The 22,218-nt window shown below is 40.4% G+C and overlaps 1 protein-coding gene and 1 pseudogene across 3 annotated transcripts in view; both read right to left on the reverse strand.

Annotated features, from left to right (window-relative positions):
- Positions 1-7,597: 7,597 nt before the first annotated feature.
- The window catches only part of ASB4 (ankyrin repeat and SOCS box containing 4), a 117,323-nt gene continuing 102,702 nt past the window's right edge, over positions 7,598-22,218 (reverse strand). For all 3 annotated transcript variants that reach the window (XM_061197773.1, XM_061197772.1, XM_061197774.1), the window contains 2 exons: positions 8,719-8,832; positions 7,598-7,786 (listed from right to left, as the gene is read on the reverse strand). In XM_061197773.1, the coding sequence (XP_061053756.1) occupies positions 7,598-7,786; positions 8,719-8,832 (303 nt within the window). The remainder of the gene's footprint in view (positions 7,787-8,718; positions 8,833-22,218) is intronic.
- On the reverse strand, positions 9,030-21,059 carry LOC133097025 (leucine-rich repeat-containing protein 27-like; annotated as a pseudogene).

Below are 22,218 nucleotides of genomic sequence, written 5' to 3' on the forward strand. Positions count from 1 at the left end.
TCTGAAAATCATATCATATAAATGTTATGTAGTTGTATCATAATTATTATTACTATAAAAGTTATAGGGTTGCAAAAGAATAATTATGGTAATAATAATATTCCATTGGTTTCCCATGCTGCTTCCCCATGGTTCAAGATGTTTCATAATTTGATCCCACCCAGCCCTGCCAACCTTATTCTCTACTCTCTACAACAAATGTTCATCTTCTACTTGTGTCAAACTTGTCTAATCGGTGACGGTGAAGGCTCATTGTATGTTATAGCGTTAACCCTTCACTGAGGCTACGCACCTTAAACTCCACCCCTTCCGCTGTCCTACTTTTACTCAAATTATTACCCAACCCCACCCTTCTTCAGTTCACAGCTCAAGTCCACCTGCCTGATCACTGGTCCACAGTGATCCCTCTCTTCCCTCAACACTGACAGCACTTACTATGACCACCAACTGAGCTCTCACTGACTTATCACAGTCTTATGTGTGTTTGTGCATTTGTCAAGATCCCTATAGGAAATAAACTGCGTACTCAATAGGGGTGATTGAAGAGAATTTCATCAAGGAATATTTATAGAAATGTAGATAGCAAGGAATGATGAAGCACCTGGGACAGAGGCAACAAGAGGAAGCCTTGACTACCCTAGGTCTGAAGGAAAAAAGTGGAGAACAGTAGCTTAGGAGAAGGGCTCATAATGGGAGCTGTGGCCTTGAGGAAGGAATTCAGCCACCATTGGAGAAGAGCCACCAATTCTCTTCTCACCAAGAGAAGGCTCAGCAGGGAAGGAGCCTGGAAGTGTCCCCATCTCTGTCTCCTCCTGCTCTTCAGTCTCCTGCTGGTTTTCCCACTGAACCCACCAAGAAGCCAGGGGAAAGGAGTTCGGCTGATGCAGCCCATGAAAGTCATCCTGCCAGGGCCCTGAACAGGGGAGAGAGAGAGTTTGTGTTTTGAAAGGCAGCTATGTTTTTTTGTCTTTCTTCCTGAATTAAATTGATTATAATCTCCATTGGTTCCCACCTCTTCTCAATTAAACAGGTTCAGGTTCCCTGAAATCTGATATGGGGCAGTGAATAAACATCTTCCCTTGTTGACTCTGGGCAATGTCTGGGCTCCTGGACCTTAGGAAGACCCCTGGTACCTAACTTCTACTTCAAAATCACCTTAAACACCCCAGGATGATAGTTCTGTTTTGTCAATTCTAATGTGCTTGATTAAGCACTAAGAATGAATCCACTGGTGTCTTTAATTTAAAAAGTACAAGGTGGCATCATTATTATATTCCCTTGGCTGGATTAGCATATATTTGCATAGTTGTTATACAATATCATTGAGGCATACCTCTATCTGAGAAAACCAATTACTAAAGAAGAAATTTCAGCACACCTAATCTACTTAGTGTCACTACAATTTAAAAAAAAGAAAGAAAAAGGAAATAATAAGAAAAGAAAGAAAATAATCAACTGCCTCTTGAAGGATGTTTTTGCATATTTCATGCATTGATTCTCATCAGTGACAAGTGTGACCAAACATAGGAAGAAGGCAATTTATCACTGAAATATAAATTTTGAAAATCATTTCTAATCAACCATTTTATGGCAGGCTGACAGAAAAATAGCTCAGTTAGATAGCATCTAATTTTAAAAACCCACTGTACACCTTTTTTTTTAAACATCTGTATTGGAGTATGATTGCTTTACAATGTTGTGTTAGTCTCTGCTGTATAACAAAATGAATCAGCTATACGTATACATATATCCCCATATCCCCTCCCTCTTGTGTCTCCCTCCCACCCTCCCTATCCCACCCCTCTAGGTGGTCACAAAGCACCCAGCTGATCTCCCTCTGCTATGCGGCTGCTTCCCACTAGCTATCTATTTTACATTTCGTAGTGTATATATGTCAGTGCTACTCTCTCACTTCATCCCAGCTTACCCTTCCTCCTCCCTGTGTCCTCAAGTCCATTCTCTACATCTGTGTCTTGATTCCTGTCTACCCCTAGGTTCATCAGAACCTTTTTTTTTTTTTTTTAGATTCCATATATATGTTAGCATATGGTATTTGTTTTTCTCTTTCTGACTTACTTCATTCTGTATGACAGACTCTAGGTCCATCCACCTCACTACAAATAACTCAATTTCGTTTCTTTTTATGGCTGAGTAATATTCCATTGTATATATGTGCCACATCTTCTTTATCCATTCATCTGTTGATGGACACTTAGGTTGCTTCCATGTCCTGGCTATTGTAAATAGCGCTGCAATGAACACTGTGGTACATGACTCTTTTTGAATTATGGTTTTCTCAGGGTATATGCCCAGGAGTGGGATTGCTGGGTCATATGGTAGTTCTATTTTTAGTTTTTTAAGGAACCTCCATACTGTTCTCCATAGTGGCTGTATCAATTTACATTCCCACCAACAGTGCAAGAGGGTTCCCTTCTCTCCACACCCTCTCCAGCATTTATCGTTTGTAGATTTTTTGATGATGGCCATTCTGACTGGTGTGAGGTGATACCTCATTGTAGTTCTGATTTGCATTTCTCTAATGATTAGTGATGTTGAACATCCTTTCATGTGTTTGTTGGCACTATGTATATCTTCTTTGGAGAAATGTCTGTTTAGCTCTTCTGCCCATTTTTGGGTTGGGTTGTTTGTGTTTTTGATATTGAGCTGCATGAGCTGCTTGTAAATTTTGGAGATTAATCCTTTGTCAGTTGCTTCGTTTGCAAATATTTTCTCCCATTCTGAAGGTTGTCTTTTCGTCTTGTTTATGGTTTCCTTTGCTGTGCAAAAGCTTTTAAGTTTCATTAGGTCCCATTTGTTTATTTTTGTTTTTATTTCCATTTCTCTAGGAGGTGGGTCAAAAAGGATCTTGCTGTGATTTATGTCAAAGAGTGTTCTTCCTGTGTTTTCCACTGTATACCTTTTATTCTAACCACATAGTAAAAAACAAACAAACAAAAACTTTGAGCTACTGAAAGTGAATCTTGCAGTGAATTGGTACCAACACTCCCCTCTTCCTTCCACATTTTGCACAGAACCACACACATATTAGTACTGAATAAATTCTTGAAAGTGAAAGAATAATTAAATGAAATCCTCCAATCCTCCCTGTTCATTCATTTTGATATGCAGTAACCCTCACTGCTGGGAATCTCATTGCCAATCCATACTCCTCCTGCTACAAAGTTAACCTTCACCTACTCTTCCCTCCATGAAGATGGAAACAGCTGATCAACCCTCTTTATCCACAGGATACATTTTCAAGTGACTCCACAGCCTTCATTAAATAGTAAAAGGAGTGATTGCATCCTTGATAAACCCACTTACAAAAGGGCAAAGTTTCACAAATTAATCAATTTGCCTCTTTGCTAATCCTCCACATCAATGTTATTTCCGTCTCCATCCTCCACCTCAAAAAAGCCCAGGAAGGTCAGGGACCTGGTTTGCCTTGTTCCCCCTTTGATTCCCAGCAGCCAGTAAAGTGCCTGGCACATAGAAAAAGCTCAAAAAGTATTTCCCAAAGGGAACAGAAATCTACCACACATCACCTTCAGCTGTAGCTTCACTCTAAGAAAATATTACTCACTGATAGAAAGCTCTCCCTAAATAATAATGATTATGACAAAAACAAAGACAATAATAATATTAAAACGCTTACTGGGGGGGGGGGGAGGCTTCCCTGGTGGCGCAGTGGTTGAGAATCTGCCTGCTAATGCAGGGGACACGGGTTCGAGCCCTGGTCTGGGAAGATCCCACATGCCGCGGAGCAACTAGGCCCGTGAGCCACAACTACTGAGCCTGCGCGTCTGGAGCCTGTGCCCCGCAACAAGAGGGGCCGCGACAGTGAAAGGCCCACGCACCGCGATGAAGAGTGGCCCCCGCTTGCCACAACTAGAGAAAGCCCTCGCACAGAAACAAAGACCCAACACAGCCAAAAAAAAAAAAAAAAAAACCAAACGCTTACTGAATGGCATGCTCTGTTCTGTGTGCTTTAATGTACTAACAATTTAACCCTCTGATGGGGCTCCAGACACACTATTCCCATAGATAGCACCTTGGCATAGTGACTAATTTAAGCTGATAGGAGTTTAAGAAAACAGCAGAAGCAGGAAGATCACTCTGACCATCCTCGCCCCTTCTTCCCTGAAACAAATCATAAAACCCTCCTGTGGGAGGTGCCCTCCCTAAATCTGGAGGAAAGGAGCATCCTTATCTTCTAAGACAAAGGGACACCAAGAAGAATCCTAACGAATAGGTCCCAGTTTCCCCCAGTTTACCACACTGACCTCATACTCCTTAACCTATCATATTGCTACACAACTGTCCACTCATCATCAAACCTAGCATAAAAATACTCAAGTCTGTTTCTTCAGGGTCTTCATTTCCTTATGAAGGCTCCCATGTCATGTGAAACTTATATTAAGTAAATTTGTATGCTTTCCTCCTGTTAATGTCTTTGACCCAGCCAAGGACCCTAAAAGAGTCAAGTAAAACTTTTTCCTCCCCTGCACCTCAAAACAATCATATAAAAGTTTTATGAAGTAGGTACCATTATCATTCCCAAAATGAGGAAATTGAGGCATGGAGCAAGCATGTCATTTTCTCTAGATAATGGGTCAAATAAGGATGAGAGTCAGGATATAAACCCGGATAGATGGGCACCAGAGCCAAAATTCTTAACATCTAAACTGTAAAGAATCTGTTTATACTCCAAAGGAAGTGACAATGAATTCCTTCCATATATTAGCTATGGTGTCTGTGTTTCAAAGAAAATAAGTGAGTAATTGGATTTTTCAAAAAAGTTTTGAAAGTGTGCCGTTTAAAACTTCAAGAGTTTTTCATAAACAATCAGATGAGTAACAAAAATATAAGGCTCAGCTGTTTTTTCCAACATTGATAAGCCACTGCAAATGGTTTGTTACTTTTCTCATCCTTACAATCAGCTTTTTATTGCTGTGTTTTTTATTAGAAGCCGCTGGGTTCAGGATGGAAGGACAAAGTGACAATGTAACACTAGGTGATTAAAAAATAGAACTCAAGTGTGTCTAGCTCCTGAGAAGGGAGAAAACTGGATGGGTGGTCTTTCCCTCATATCAAAGATTCTTCTTCCCATGTAACCTACAGTCATTAAGTGACTATTTACAAAAAGTAACAATGGTATCATGAGGATATTATTTCCTCTGTTTCTCCTGCCCATGGTTGCTTGAATGGTGAGAATGAAAAGAAATTAGAAACCCAGGAGGACAGAGATGGTGACAGATGGAAGAGTATGATTCAGTACAATTTATTATTATTAAAACACTCTTGTTCCTATAGCAATAGCCTGTGTTTTATTTGTGTTTACCCTTTACTTTCTTTTGAAAGCATTATTTATTTACAGGCACATTTCCTCATTCTCTTTTTCTTTCCCAATGTTGAATAAAGCAATGAATCATGTAGAGTTCTTCAGTCTAACTGCTGAAAAGTCAGCTAGGAAAAAGTCTTATCGGCAAATAACTCACAAAGATGAAAGGAAAGAGAAGAGCTTTATTTAAGTCCTCTAAATGAAAGTTCAAAGATGAGGAGAAATAACTTTAAATCCACAAATAAACCATTCAAAGCAAGTAGTCCTGTATCATATGCTAGATTAACACAGAATGTTTAAGCACAGCAGGCCAACTGAGATACGTTACTTCCCCATGCAAGGAACATCCTCTCCCTTTGTCCTCAGCATCAACTTTATTGCCTAAGTCACAGCATCACAAATATTTCTGCCAGAATATTCCTGAAGCTGGAGGGCAGCACCTCTGCCTGGCATTCTAGAATGTGTTCTAACACCACTTGCTGCAAGCAAACTGTTTTTTGAAGGATCATATTTTCTATGAATAGTTCATACAAATACAGTATTCTATTCCATAATACAGATCTTATTTTAGTACAAAATATTTCTCCCAAAATATCTGAGTAGAACTGATGCTTCAGAAAGATTATTGTATCCACTTATGATTTTTCCTACACGGCACCAGGAATATGCAAATCCCAGTATGCGAAGCAGAGTCTAGGTGTCAGGCTAGTGGAATATTTGACATCATCTCTACTCCAAACTCAAGCATCTAAGGTTAAACAAGATGGAGAACCACACACACACCACAAAACAACAACAACAACAACAACAAAAACCCTGCTCATAACTGGCAAATAGATTTGTTTGTGCTTAATTACTTCTGCTGTAACCTCTAAAAGGCAATGCTAAGAGTCAATGAGCTTATCTAAAAGTGATTAGCAAGAACAAAAAGTGAAGCGAAGTTGGCCTCATAAACCATGAGGTCCAGAGGTTAATCATCTACGTTTCTCTTTCTGCAAACTGCTAACAAACCTGATTAACACACTAGTCTTTCCAAGTTTCTCAAACTTTTACCATTTTCAAAAAGTCTTTCCATGTGCTTTCTGCAGCTGGCCATTGCCAGCAAAGTGCCCCTTATCTTCTAGCTAAAATGCTCTGAAATGTCAGTCTGTTACATATAAAGACCAAAGTAATCAACCTAAGTCTTTCCCTTTGCACGTTTCCTTGCACACATTTTCCTAAACTTCCTTGTCACACACACATGGGAGCCACTGAGTGTGCAATATTTTCCCCAGGGAGTCTGGGAAAGCACTATGCACGAAATCATTCTAAAATAAAAATAAGTACATGTGCCTGGAAACTTAAAGTGAATCCATTTACATTTATACTCATAGCAGCCGGAGATCTCTCTACTACACACAATTCCTTCAGTCTTTATCATCATGCTTCAAAGAAAACCACACTTCATGTCAGAAACACGACTTTGAAAGGCAAGCACTAAGAATGAATCTGCACCTCTACTCTTGCCCCTGACACTTGACACTGCAGTTCCCTGCTTATATGTCCGGATCCTCTGCTAAATGGTGAGATCCTGGAGGGCAGGAGTCCTCCCTTCGGACTCATCTTTGCATCTCCAGTCTTTGGTTCAATGAGAGTGTGTTAAAATGTCCATTTTGACTTTCAAGTGGACTGATCTTTGTTTTTCATTTCTAATTTGACTCAAAGATTTCTTTGTTTTGACTATGCTCGTGCTTTCTTCACTAAAAGTAAGTCGAGGAGCTTAGTATATGGAAAGGAGTTTGCAGAACTAGCCATAGTAATTTCTGCTAAGTGGGAGTGGGTGGAGGACACCAAGATTAAGAGGCCCATCCTAAAGCCTAGCATTTTGCCAACTGAACGGTAATGTAAACTTATTACTGATAAGGGAGAGAATGAAATTGGTTGTAAGAAAACCTGGGTCCCATTTCAAATGAGATAACATATGAAAAATCTTACCAAATTATAGCAGGCACCAAGTAAGAGCACTAGACATATTAATTATTACTGTTATGTCAGGACCTTCTGGATACGCTCTTGTTTTTGAGACTACCTTATCTTTACCTCTTGTTTATTTCCCCTCACCGTGATACTCTAGGATTAATGACACAGTGTTTGTAAAGTGTTTTTAAATCCCTGAAGTGTTATAATCAACCCAAGTACCATTTTATTTATGCAAACTGTGTCTACTCAGCGAGTCCACTTAAACATCTAGGATTGGGATCTTCTGTCTCATAAGGCTTAATAAATGATTCCCTCTGGCTCTAAAAGCAAGTACTTTTTCAATGACAATGGGAGGGAAAGCAAAGGAATTACTCTGTGACATCTGCTGTGTAACGTTCTTCGAATGGCACATCTTGATAAATGCATGAGAGTCCTTGGAGAGTTACTGCACACAGTGAAGAGAGAGTGGTAAAAATCCCAGTGTCTCTGAAAAGGAAGGCAAGACATGTTAAAGTCAGAAAAGCCTCAGAGTTTACATCAATAGAAATCAATAGTGATGTGTTTAGTCCCTACTTTATACATAATGGCAGCTTTCCACGGTCTCTGATGGGGAGGCAAAATTAAACATGAATAATGAAGCTAAGGCAGGTTAAGTAACTTTGTAAAGCTAAGATAGCTAAGAAGTAGCAGAATAAGATTGCACCTAAGCCATTAGCCTCTAGGCCGTGAGGTTTGTACTCTGTGCCCAACATCTCTCCCGTGCTGGGGACAGCCTGTGACAGCTAAAACCAAGAACATGAGGCTAGGTGGAAGGGCTGGTTCACAAAGGCAGCAAAGTCCATATGTAGCATGAGGACTCAGCTTTGCCAATGGCTTTCTGCATGACTCATCACAAAGTTGTTAATACTCTGTTACCTGCCTATTACAGACTTCAGGTTATTTAAAAGTGAATGAAATAATCTATATAATTAATTAATCTATATAATTATTAATATTAATCTATATAAATAATAATAAGGCAATTTTTTAAAGTGAGTGACATAATCTACACAAAACAATTTAATCTTCTGATAAAAATGCTATATGAGCAATCCCAAATATTCTTCTTCTTATTATTATTAAATTCATCTAAATTGATGGGAAGAAAGTAAAACTGTCACCTTTATATAACTGTTCAACTTGCCCTTAGATGGAGAAACTCCCAAGATGCTCCTAAGCACTACTTACTTATTTATTTATTATTTATTTATTCTCACACCTGCATTTTATAACCCTTTGTCTTGTTGTATTTGAGTGGCATCCTCAAATTCTTAAAAGCATTCTCAAAACCCATTTTTTGAATTAGAATTTCCTGCACTTCCATTGCAGTATGGAAGTACTTTAGAGCAAAACCCACAGGAAGTGAATTGATGCTTTACCTCCAAGTCATCATCAGGGATAGCTCTTTTCCACTTTACGTTCCACCTGATATGTTCATAGGCATTGACGACAACTTCGATTGCTTTGGGATAAGAATGGCAAGCCTGTATCACCTGCAGAGAGACACCACAGAGTTTCATTTGTTCACTGCACATATATGATTCATCTTTTCCACTCACAGAGACATCAAGACTTCATGGACCGATAAGCCTCTTTGGAGCCCTGAAATGCTTTTGAGAAGTCTCATGCCTTTGAGTATTCAAACACACTGTCAGCCCCCATGGTGGATGGGAGGATTAATAACATAAGACTAATTTCCTTCATCATCCAGGAGCAAGTGAAAAAGAGGTGCTAACAAAGAGGGTGGGGGCCTGATGAAATGCATCCTCTGCTCGTAAAAGCAATTTTGAGAGAGGCTGGTCTCAAAATACACTTCCAGCTGTCTGGGAAATTCTCCTAGTTCTACAGAAAATTTTATTAGCAAAAAGCTGAATGTTAGTAATCCAAGAACTCAAGCCTACTGGTGACTATGAGGTAAAACAAACTATAGAGTAACATGAAAGTTAACCAAAGCTGTCTTCCCAGTGCAGTGCCTGAAGAGGACTAATGTCACGTACCAAATCACCCTCACTGGTATTTTAACCTTCATCAGCAATAAAAGATCACATGAAGATTAGTTATTTCATTAGCACACTCTGTTCAACAGTTCATTGACCAGCCAAAAAAAACTGGAAAGCCGAGTCGAGGTGGCCAGCATTTCCGTCAGGAGGCAGAAAGATTTAGCTTTAGGTTTTAGACTAAACTGGATATTTAGCCAACCTTTGATGTTACCATGAAATTTGGATGTATCTGATTAATCAATCATGCAGCCTTTATTAAGTGACAATGGAGGAATATATGAGACATACCCCAAAGTAAAACACACTGGTTTCTGGTGAGAGGCTTACTATAAGAATGAGAAGCAAAAACACGTAAATGAAACAAGAGAAGATCAATGGAGATGTATGGTTGATTCACATACATAAGTGTTAGATTATAGGGTTTGAAAAAGAGGAATTATAGAAATTCCAAGAGGGAGAGCTGTGTGAGTGGCGCTAATCAGGAATGATTTCTTGGAGGAGATGAGTTCAACTGTAGATCCTAAATGGTAGAAAGGTGCGTGTGTGTGTGTGTGTGTATTGTGTGCCTGCCTGCATATACTTACAGGCCTGTCTACATGTGCAGCATCAGCAAATGTAACAGTTGTGTTGAAACAGAGGTACTTCAAAGGGTAAAACAAAAACACAGCTTCATTATCGCTTTCTCCTGCTCACACAAACCCACTGCCTGGAGCCCTTCTCCACTCCTGGCATGATACCTCAGGCAGGACTCACACCTGTTTCTACTTAATTTTTAATAATAAAAATTACTCCGGTCACTCTAGATAGGAGAAAAATGTCATTTCAGTAATAAAAACGTCCATTTTAGTTGAATAGTTGAAACTCCAAATTTTATTTAAAAGTTTCTCCTCTCCCATAGCCTAGGCTTGTTTCAAGCTGCAGTTGGAAAGGAGGTATTTGTGGGTGTGGTATAATAGGAAATACATGTTTGGTCTTTACCTCTGGTTCTTGACAAAGAGCTCCTTTCCACCATTTCAATTATGCTAATGAAGTGAGTCTTAGTGGGGCTCCTAGAGAGCTTCAAGAGGTGGACTGGTTACTGGAAAGACCAATCCTTCATTAGAGGATTGGAACTTTTACACACCTTGCCTCCTACCTCCAGGGAAAGAGTTTGATTGAACTCAAACTCCAACATCCAGGGTTGGAGTTTGAGTTCAAACACCAATGGCCAATGATTTCATTAGTCATATCTACATAATGAAAGTCCCTAAAAGATGGGGTTTGGGCAGCTTCTAGGTGGGTGAGCTCATCAAAGTACTAGGAGGGTGACATGCTCCGAAAGGGCATGGAAGCTCTGTGCACCCCCCCATGCCTTGCCCTATGCATCTCTTTTAATTGTCTATTCCTGAGTTTTATCCATTATAATAAACCAGTATGCCTACCACTAGAAAGGAGGCATGCCTCCACACTTACACAACTTTTTCCAAAGAAATTTTCTTCCTAGTTTCCTGGTCCTTCTCAACCTCCAACCTCCACCTGTTGGTATTGGGCAAAAAGTCACAAAACTGGTTTTCCCCACCTCCTTTACAAGTCCTTCATAGGTGGTCTAGCATTGCATTTTTCAATGTGAGGTGGTAAGTACCCAATGTCTTGGGACTTCAGGCAAAACTGAGACAGAAGGATGAGTATTTTAATGCCCAGTTGTGTGTATGTGTGTATGTGTGTGTGTGTGTGTGTGTGTGTGTGTGTGTACCAAGGTCACCTGAATGAAGGGCCCATGTCAGGAAAGAACTAAAGTTAAGAGCAGGTAAGATGGAGTCAGCTGACAGTACACCTGGAAGGCCAGTCTGAAGAGCTTGGGATTGACTTAATAGGCAATAGAAAGCTATTATGTATTCTTAATAAGAAAGGGTTATATTCAATCAATTCATTCCACTGGGAAACCTTTATTGAGCACTGTGTTTAGCACTGTGACAGTAATTCTGAGTTTATGCCCTGCTTTTGTCTTCAAGGAATTTACAACCTAGTTGAAGAAAAAAGACAGAGGTATTTCAGAGTTCGAGAGCAGCATAATTCAGTAAATAATAAGAGGCTGACTTAAAGATCATCAGTGTCCCTTGAGCACCATGAGCAAAAGCACAAAGGGAAAAACAAGGATATCAAGGGCAGAGAGCCCTGAGGAGGCTGAATGGGAGTGCACCAAACTGCTTCTCAGCTAGCTTCACCATTAGTCACGAGAACTGAAGCTGCGAGAAAGAATAAGTAGGGTTTAATGACTAATCAGATATAGGGAGTAAAGACTGCAACTTTGAAGCCTAAGATCAAGTACAAATAGGGGTACCACCGATGGGAATGAGGAAATAGGAAGGGCATACTAATTTGAGGATGGTCAGATAATGAGCCGGAGGATATTTCCTATGTTATGTCCTAATGTCAGTTAAAAATGTGCATGATAGATGCTCTAATGAGAAGGTCAAGATGGAGAGGGAGATTTGTGCATCATCAAGGAATGTGCTGGTTAGGGTCAATCATACTCTAAATGGATATAAACAGAAAAGGTAGAGAACCATGGTCTGAAGCTTGATGCATCCTAATAGGCAGGAGAGAGGATGAAGGAAAAAAATTACAGCTACCATTTTCTGAGGACTTATCATGTGCCAGGGCCTATGTTAAATCTTTGCATGTTTAGCTTGCTAAATCTTCAGACAACCTATGAGGTTAGTCCTATAATTATCTCCACTTTACAGATTTAAAATCAAAGGGTGAGAGAATTTAAACTCAAGGGTATTTAGCTAGTAAATGACAGAGATAGGATTCAAACTCAGGTCTGTGTGACTCCAAAAGTCAAAAATATGTTGAATAAAAATGGTGAGGGGCTTCCCTGGTGGCACAGTGGTTAAGAAGCCACCTGCCAATGCAGGGGACAAGGGTTCGAGCCCTGGTCCGGGAAGATCCCACATGCCGCGGAGCAACTAAGCCCATGCGCTACAACTACTGAGCCTGCACTCTAGAGCCCACCAGCCACAACTACTGAAGCCTGTGTGCCTAGAGCCCATGCTCCGCAACAAGAGAAGCCACCACAATGAGAAGCCCACGCACCGCAACAAAGAGTAGCCCCCGCTCGCCACAGCTAGAGAAAACCTGCTCACAGCAACGAAGACCCAACACAGCCAAAAATAAATAAATTAATTAATTTTTAAAAAAATGGTGAGAGTGGGCATCCTTCTCTTGTTCCTGATCTTACAGGAAATGCTTTCAGCTTTTCACTGTTGAGTATGATGTTAGCTGTGGGTTTGCCGTATATGGCCTTTATTATGTTGTGGTATGTTCCCACTATGCCCTATTTCTGGAGAGTTTTTACCATAAATGGATGTTGAATTTTATCAAAAGCTTTTCCTGAATCTATTAGATGATCATATGGCCTGGCCTCAGGAGGCATGGCCTCACCTGAGGACTGTGTCAGCCCCAACAAATAGAGCAACCAGAAGGGGCTCTACCGAATAGAGGTTTGAGTCAATGGTGTACTAGAAAATGTTCAACAACAGGCATTTTGTAAAAAAAAAAAAAAAAAAAAGACTGTATGTATAATGTTTTTAAGTTTATTATAAGTTTTGCTAATATAAAGAATGTGAAGCCCACAATTTACAAATAATAAAATACCCAATATAATTTATTTCCTATTCCGTATAGCCAGTTGGTACTCTCAAAATGCTATCACTGATTTTTATATCAATTTTGTATAGATATGAGTTGTATTCATAGCCAACCTGTGTCTGCAATTGAAGAGTGCATGTAGTTCCTATGTTTACGTTGGTTGACATTGTTATTACATTAAGGAGTAATTGTTTCACAAATGTGAAACAATGAAGACATATATTGGAAATTCACTCACTCATCAATGACATAAGTGACTTTTATGTGGAAGCGCTTAATAGTTTTTTGAATATTGGAAGCATATTTCTCAATTTTTGCACTATTCACAATGTAAGAGCTACAGACACCACACACTACAAATTTTTAAGTTTAATCTACATTAGTAACATTCTCTCCATCAATTTCTGAAGTCTAGACATCAACAGAGCAATAAGTTAAGGTCTGATTGGTAGCATTTGCTGATTTCTGTGGTGTAAACACTTGCATCATGGCCTATTTGAGGTCCCTGAATGTATGGTGGGGAAGAGATGTATAGTAACATCATTATATAGTGTTTCCACCATATAGATCCAATATATGCAAATAATATCAGGAGCATAGATACGTAGAGTAAAATAATTGGGAGGTAGTGTGTTTTGAATATTTATTACCTTTGTTTTTAGTATACTTTATTTGTTGTAGGTTTATATGACTTAATTTTTAAAAATCGTTGCATTTAACAATCAGCTCACAAAATTCCTGATAATTTAACAATCAGCTCTCGTGAGCTACTGTGAGCCAAATTCTAGCACACAACTCCTTTTAATTGTCCCCGAATTTAAAAAGTGCAGTCATAAGCCATTGCAGACTAAATGTGTATATTGAAGTTCCAAACCAGTGAAGGCATCAGAACCATCCTGCCCAGTGGCTAGGTCCAAATGGGAACAACATAAATACTTGTTTAATGAGACGATCCATTCACATACATAGTCTGGGTACAGTGCACAAGGCTGACCTGCTGACAATGGCTTTTTCAGCCAGGTCTACTTAAATAAAGAGTAATCCGTAAGGGGATAAGCAGATGGGCTGCAGTTAGACATCCATTGCTGTGGGACCTCTGAAGAGTCAGCATTTCTGAGTATATGGAAAGTATAACTAGAAGGATTTCTCCATGGGTACAAGATTGTCAAGGTGGGCAGGTAATTTTTCCAGGACCTTGGTCTTGGGAAATTGAGGCAAATGGGGCTGCTCTTTTCTCTGCAGTTGGGATGAGGATGGCAGATATGCAGCTCTATGCAAAAGAGACAGACAAAACCTGAGGCTGACTAATTGCTTTGAACGCTAGTTTATAAACTACCATAATAGCATCACAGACTGTTAGGGTTGCAAAGGACCCCAGGGATTATCTAATCCCCCTAACTTGGAGATGAGGAAATTGAAACCCAGAGAGGCACACAGTAAGAGAAAGCATGGTTTTAGGTCTTCATCTGAGTTTAGTGCTCTTTCAAATATATTCTGATGGTCTTATTTTAATCCTTAAGTAAGGACCAGTGAAGTGAATGGTTTAAAGACACAGATCCTATTGTACAGATATTTAGAACAATAAACACTCTTTACTATAATCATTATAGTAATTATAGGCTGGATTTTGTTGAAAGTTCGAAATAATTCCCTTTTTAATGCAAAGATGTTGCTAATAATATGAAAATAGCATCCATCAGACCTCTATACACATCCTTCTCTAAAGACCTCCAGATACATTCTTTCTAGAAGGATGAGCCATGTTGAAAAGTATACTGGTAATCAGATGAGTAATCCAAAATGAAGATTTAAATTTAAGAGTTACCAGGACAGAGATGACAGCTGAAATTAATCCAAGGCCTGAATCAAGAATACACTTGTACTAGAATTTTGAAAACAGAGAGCATGGAGAAGTCAGAAGCTTGTAATGAGGCTCTGCACATGGTTTAAGTGTCCACTCAGAAAACTGACCTCTGCTCTGCATTAATTCCCGGGCTATACTCACTCTTCATGGAAACCACACTGGTTATGTTTAAAGACACATTGCCCACCTACCCAATACAGGTAATCTGTCCCTAGGTATTCCTTACCTCCCCCTTCCTGCCAAAACCTTGTACACAGAGGAGATGTGGCTAAAAGTTACTCTCCTCCTGTAACACATTACTTACTTCTCAACTAGGGTTTCCAGGTTTAGCAAATAATAATAATGTAGGTTACCAGGTAAATTCGAATTTCAGACAGACAACAAATAATTTTTAGTATAAATATGGCCCCAATATTGCATGGGACATATTTATACTAAAAATTACTTATTAGTGATGAATTTCAAATTTAATAGAGCATCCTGTATTTTGTTTGGCAACCCTATTCCCAGCCCCTATTCAGAAACAGTTCAAACTAAGTTATGTATACGGAATATAATTCATTCATAGTTCAGGAGCCCAACTTCACACATTTGGTGCTTCAATTTGCACCTGGCACACTCCCATATATCACCTGGAGATAACCTTTCATTAGGATAAAAAAAATTGAGTAGTTCTTAACCTTCAGTCTTTAGATGCACAAAGTCCAAAGCTCCCAAGGCCACATTAGGTTTTGCTGACACTGACTAGCAAATTTTCTGCTGACAGAAGATGGTTCTCACAGCAGGAAAGGCTCCTTTTAGCCTGACATTCCCAGCTCTCTTAACTGACACGCCCAGCTTCCAGAACGAAGACAGCTGATCACGCCTTCTTCAGGCCTCAGTAATTATTTCACCAGGCAACAACAAAAAGAGACCCTTAAGAGAGAGCAAACTCTAAATAATCACTCTATGATGACTCCCAGGAACCTTGACCATCAAATGAGGATGGACTGGTGGACCGAGAAGGCAGAAGCTTCTGCTTCTTCTTTGTAAACCTGGGAAACAGAAAATGCTCAATGACTTTCACCTTCTGTGCGTCTCTGGGGTCTCTATTCTCCCTTCTTAGAAGAACAATTGGACAAAAGGTAGTGGTGGCAACTGGAGAGACCTTAAGACCCTTCCCCTCATCATCTGACCCCTAAAAGCATAAATTAGAAAACAGAGTCAAGATAAATCTCCCTGCCACCCTTCCAGTACAAGTGCCACTTGTAAGCCACTTCACCAGAGAAAATCTAAAGCTAACTCTGCCCTTTTATATTGCTATATTTGTGTGCAGAAAGATACTTAATGATCAAAGAGACTGCTTATACCCCGGGCTTCATATATAGCTTCAACTGTTCAACGGCAGAAATCATCTTTACCTCCCCCAAACTTTCACATACCTTTCCCTCCCCTAGAAAAATGTCTTTCTTGCCTTACAAGAAAACCCAATCTTGGCTCCCTGTGGTGTCACTTCCTTCTGAATTATGCTGAGAGAAAAGAAAATCAAATGTCCTTTTGTACCTTGGAAAGCAATTGCAGACCCTATAATTCTTTTTTTTCCCTTATGTAATTTATACATCAGCTTTCAGTGAAATACACCCTCTACAAATTTGCTTTGTATTTGGAAGACAGCATCTTCAGCTCTGACCTTGTTCCTTGTAAATAAGGAAACTGAATTCCCCATCCACAAGAGAACAAATCACTTTATCTTCTGGATAAATGAGTCAGTCATTTACTTGCGTAAAGATGACTTTCTCTTTGGGAAGTCGGGTTGTGAAGTAGTTGTTCTAAATCACTTTATAGCATCTGCATAGTAAATTGAATAGTTTTTCTTTAGTTTTCCTTTGGAAGAGGGCCAGTTCTGTTATATAGTTGGGTAGCAACAAAAATGTTTAAAGTACCAACCATCCACCAGTAGCCAAATGAATCCTAAATCTCTTTAGCATACAGCCAACCTAGAGGAACTCAGAGGAGCAAAACAGAACTGAGTAAGAAGATGGTAACCGTGGAGAGAGAGTTCCCTGGAACACATACTTGTATACTATTCTACAGGCGAGTAGAGCCACCAAAGTGAGGCTGGTAGGAAAGACTCCTACAATGGACCAAGAGTACATTTTGGGAGGAGGAGGAAAGGAAATGATTTTGTTGAGCACCTACTAGTCTCAATGATTTACATGTCTTACTCACTCCTCAGACAATCCTGAAAAGTTGATATTTTTCTCTTCATTTCTCTTGGATCTGAGAGATTAAGGGACTTCAAAATCACACAGCAAGTAAATGGCCAAGCTAGAGTTCACATCCATGGTTACTAAGCCCCTGTTCCTACCCCCCTCGCTGTTCTCTCTCAGAGAACTGCCTTTGTGAACAAGACCTGGGACCTTCCTCACATTTGCAAGACTTCTTGCAGGAGAACAGAAAATCCATTTAAAGGCCTATTGGCCCTAGTCTGGCACTTCTTTAAAAAGCACTAACTTCAGTTTCAATGCAGTCTTTCATCATAATTGTCCTACAAACCTCTAGAAGTTGCATCTCCGGGGGAGGGGCGTTCTGCTGCCCAGAGCCACAGGGAGGCCAGAATAGCTACCAATCCTTTCTGCACAATAAGCTGCAGGGGTTCCAGAAGGCAATGTCTCTAGTTCAGTGCTTTTAGTGTAGTTACATTCCCCAGCTCCACAGACAACATTTTGATAGGCTTTCTTTCTAAAAGTAAAGTTTTCAAATGCTTGTGCTCTCCAATCCCAGAAGGAAGTGCTTTCATTCTATTATACTAGAGGTCTAGCCAAGTAAGTTTGGCAGTAAGTGAAAGAAATCTTTAGGAATCAGGCAGAGGGCATGTCTTTGAAGAAGCAATTGTTTGAGGTTGGGAACTTTAAAGATCCTTCCTGACTGGTGAAGACCACTTTGACTCTAAAATTGATGAGCAAGAAACGATGAACACCCTTGGGAACGTCTTCGGAAAGGGAGGCAGGTGTGCTCCTAGCTTGACCACTGCTGCTCTCCAGATCAGCAGCCCCATGCGGAACCTTGTAGGAGCCACTTCCCTTCACCTGTGAGCCAGGAGGAAGCAATCCTCCGGGACCAGGCTCACCCTCCACAGTCCGGAGTCACCTGTGGCTCCACCCCACCAGCACCACGCTCCTGGGGAGGGCAGCAGCAGCCCAAACCCTAAAGTGGCTCTTACAGGGGAATGGGGAGAGGGTCTTTTACTTACTTTTGCAGAGACCTGTTTCATCCACAGTCAACCACCAGGGGGTTTCAGAGTAAAACTCAACATTTAATCTCTGGGCATTCTCACACATTGTCTCTCCTGGTTGGAAAGGCCCCTGTGGGTAAACCAGGCCCAGAAGCACGGATTCTACTGCTCAACAGATATGTAATGATAACAGTTATAGTCATCTTTTGTTTAAAGGTTGCCATGACCAGAAACGATAAACACTTCCTTTTTTTTTTAAGATTTTTTTGATGTGGACCATTTTTAAAGTCTTTATTGAATTTGTTACAATATTGCTTCTGTTTTATGTTTTGGTTTTTGGCCGTGAGGCATGTGGGATCTTAGCTCCCCGACCAGGGATTGAATCCGCACCCCCTGCATTGGAAAGTGAAGTCTTAACCACTGGACAGCCAGGGAAGTCACGGTAAACACTTCTTTTTTTTTTTTTTTTTTTAAACATATTTATTTTATTTTTGGCTGCATTGGGTCCTCGCCGCTGCGCGCGGGCCCTCTCCAGTTGTGGCGAGCGGGGGCTACTCTCCGTTGCAGTGCATGGGCTTCTCATTGCGGTGGCCTCTCTCATTGCGGAGCACGGGCTCCAGGTGCACAGGCCTCAGTAGTTGTGGCTCGCGGGCTCCAGAGCGCAGGCTCAGCAGTTGTGGCGCACAGGCCTAGCCACTCCGCAGCATGTGGGATCTTCCCAGACCAGGGCTCGAACCCGTGTCCCCTGCATTGGCAGGCGGATTCTCAACCACTGCGCCACCAGGGAAGCCCCAACACTTCTTAAAATATTATCTTGTTTCATTCTCAAAACAACCTTAGCAGAAGGATATTATTATCCATGCCCTCTGTCCCTCTCTATCCTCTTCCCTGGAAGGAAGGTAGCCTTACAGCATAAATATACACAAAATTATGCATTATGAAGTGAGCTGTATTAGAAAGAGATCGATTGTTTGTCTTCTAGAAGTCCCACTATGAAGAATGACCACTCTAGTGAGATGTGGGTAGAGAAAAAAGGGGGAGGTAGTCCAAGGAAGAGATATTTATAGATGCAGGATGAAGGCTGGGGTGAGGAATTGGGGGAGAGACTTTGTGAGGACTGACAATGACTCCAGAAAGAGTAAGAAAATGTTTGGCACCATCCTCTGGGCTCTGAGTATATTTGTGGTGTGCTATGAGTAAGATTAATTTCTTTCTAGTGAAGGACTTGGTCTGCATATTATTGCCAAGGCATAAGAGTATATCCATTTCACAGGGGAGGAAATTTAGGCTCAAGAAGCAAGTAATTTATTCAAAATCACACTCTTAGGTGAGTGGCAGGACCCAAATTTGTTTGACACCCCCCCTCCAAATTCCATGCTTCTTTATTCTTGACATGCATAGCATGGCAAGTCTAGAATGAATGAGTTATGAGTGATAAAGCAGAGGTAAAATTTTTAAATAGGAACCATTTCATATGTAATTTAAAATGCTGGGTTGTATACTCACTCTAGAGATTGTTAATATCTATTGTTTTAGCCAAATCTAGATACCAGTGTGTATGATCCAGAAAATGGATGCAAACTAAGCAGTAGATATTCATAGCTAAAAGCTATGGATCACTGTACTTTAAATAAAAGTTGCTGAATTTTTCATAGAATATAACCATTTGATTTTATTTCTAAGGCTGAAATATGTATAACAGTTCAAGTAAGAAAATATTCCTTGGATCCAACCTTTGCATGAAAAAGTATTTTAAAATTCCAAAGCCTACTGATCAATGAGAAAATTGCAAGGAAGGTGAGAATTAACAACTGAGGTCAAACAACTACCTTCAACAGTAGAGTTCATGAATATTTTTTCAGGCCATTTAGGTAGCAGTCTTTCCTCAAAATTTATAGAGAAAATATAAGGGTTAAGCATTGTCCTAATTCTCGATCTTTTCAGACATACCTTGACCAAGATCCAGAGGCAAAAACAAGTAACAGCTAAAAACTTGGGAGAAATATAAAATTCGGTTTGGGAAAAAAGAGAAGCCTTAGGTACAAACTGATACAAAGATGTAAGGATTTAATAGGATGCATATGAGTTATTCCAGGTCAGGAATAAGAACTGGAGGATTAGTTTCGAATATTTACCAAAAAGAAAAAAAAGTGGGAGGGACTCAGGAGGGACTCAGGGGTGGGAGGGGGCGGTGTTCCAAAATCAAAGAGACACCCAAGGAAGGGAGTGCTGTAGAATCTGCCTTCATGGAGATTTGCAAATACAACAAGAGCACTATTTCTGCCTAGAGCCTTGAGAATTAAACAAAATGACCTCTTTAGGTCTTTTCTTGTGTTGTGATCCTTTAGGTTTAAATACATTTCCTGGGCAATATCATAAAACACAGCAGAAACTGCTAAATCTAAGGGCTTAGGTTCAGGAGTCAGACAGACCACATTCTGAATCAATCATATGACTATTAACTTTTAATGGGCTTGAGCCACCCAGCAATCCTATTACATTTCCCAAGTCCATTTGCTCCCCAAGGTAAACATCTCACACCTTCACCTTTGCCCTTAAGTCTTCAAACCTCTTCTCCAACCACTTCTCATTCTTTACTGAGAAAATAGAAGCAATCGTAAGAGTACTTATATAAACTCTTATTAACATATCTACCAACATCCCTGCATCTGGGCACACAGGAGCTGCCTTCCCTCCTGCTATGATGGATGAACTGTCTGTGTTACTAAGACCAACACCTCCATTTGTGCACTAGATACCATCTTCAAGATGGCACTCCAATAATTACCTGCAGCAAATTTTCTCCCCTTCCTAGAACACTCCCATCAGCCAACAAACATATCAGCCATCATTCCCTTCTAGCTACTCTTGCATTACAAGAAAATGTCTCAAACCCCTCACTGTTTTCACTTCCTTTTATCCCTTTTTCCTTTGAATCCACTTTAATTAACCTTTTCTCACCAGTGATCCACCAAAATAACTCTTGTTGAGGTCCCCAATAAAATCCATGTTGTCTAGTCCAATGGCAACTTCTTAGCCCTCATCTTATTTGAAATGCCACCTATATTCAACCCAGCTGATTCCATATCTTCCTTTCTCATGTTCTATCTTGGATTCCAGGAAAACAGTCCATTTTGATTCTCCTCCTAGCTCAAGGACTTTCTACAGTTTCCTTCACTGATTCCTTTTCATCTACCCAAACTCTAGTTGGAGTGCCCCATAGCCCAGTCCTCTGGCCACTTCTCCTCTCTCTCTACCCCCATGCTCTGGTTGACCTCATCTGTCCTCATGGGTTTATACATCATATTCACGATGAAGACTCCCAAATTTGTATCTCTGGCCAGGACCTCTCCCTGAACACCAGGGTTATATATCAAACTGCCTACTTGACATCTCCACCTGGATAACTAATAGGCATCTGAAGCACAGCAGAACCCCTGATCTTCTCTTCAAAAGCAGCTCCACCTGCACAGTTACTTTCTCAAGAAATGGCTCCTTTATTCTTTCTATTCCCTGGGCAGAAATCCTCGAAGTTATCCTTGGTTCCTCTCTTCTTCTCACAGGTCACAAATAATCCATCAGGAAACCTATGGACTCCCTTTTCAGGGCTTGCCCCAAATCTCACCACTTCTCACTACTTTCCCCACTTCCACTGTGGGTCTAAGCCACCCTTATCTCTTATCTAGATAACTGTACTACCTTTCCCCCTCTCCCCCCTAGAGTTATTCTCCAAAAGGCAGTCAAAAGGAACTTTTTGGAACATAAATCAGACTTTTTTTCCCTCACTCAAAATCCTTCAGTGACTTACTCTCTCATTCAGAATAAAAAACCAAGGATATCAGCACAGTCTACAGGGTCATATATATGGTCTGCAAATCACCCTCTTATGCTTCTCTGACTTCTCCTCCTCCTTTCTCACCCCACTTCAGGCACTCTGGCTTCCTCAGACATGTTTAGTCCTCTCCTACCTCAGGATCTTTGCACCTGGTTTTCCTTATATCTAGAATGCTCCCCCCACCACCACCCCTGCCCACCCCCAGCTATTCACATGACTTGCTCCTTCACATCCTCATTTTCTCTAATCAGCCTTTGTAAAACAGCACATACATAAACACCAAAGAAAGCCCACATTCTATTATCTTTACCTTGCTTTACTTGTCTCCATAGC

The sequence above is a fragment of the Eubalaena glacialis genome, chromosome 8 (assembly GCF_028564815.1).
Source record: "Eubalaena glacialis isolate mEubGla1 chromosome 8, mEubGla1.1.hap2.+ XY, whole genome shotgun sequence".
Classification (NCBI taxonomy): Eukaryota; Metazoa; Chordata; class Mammalia; order Artiodactyla; family Balaenidae; genus Eubalaena; species Eubalaena glacialis.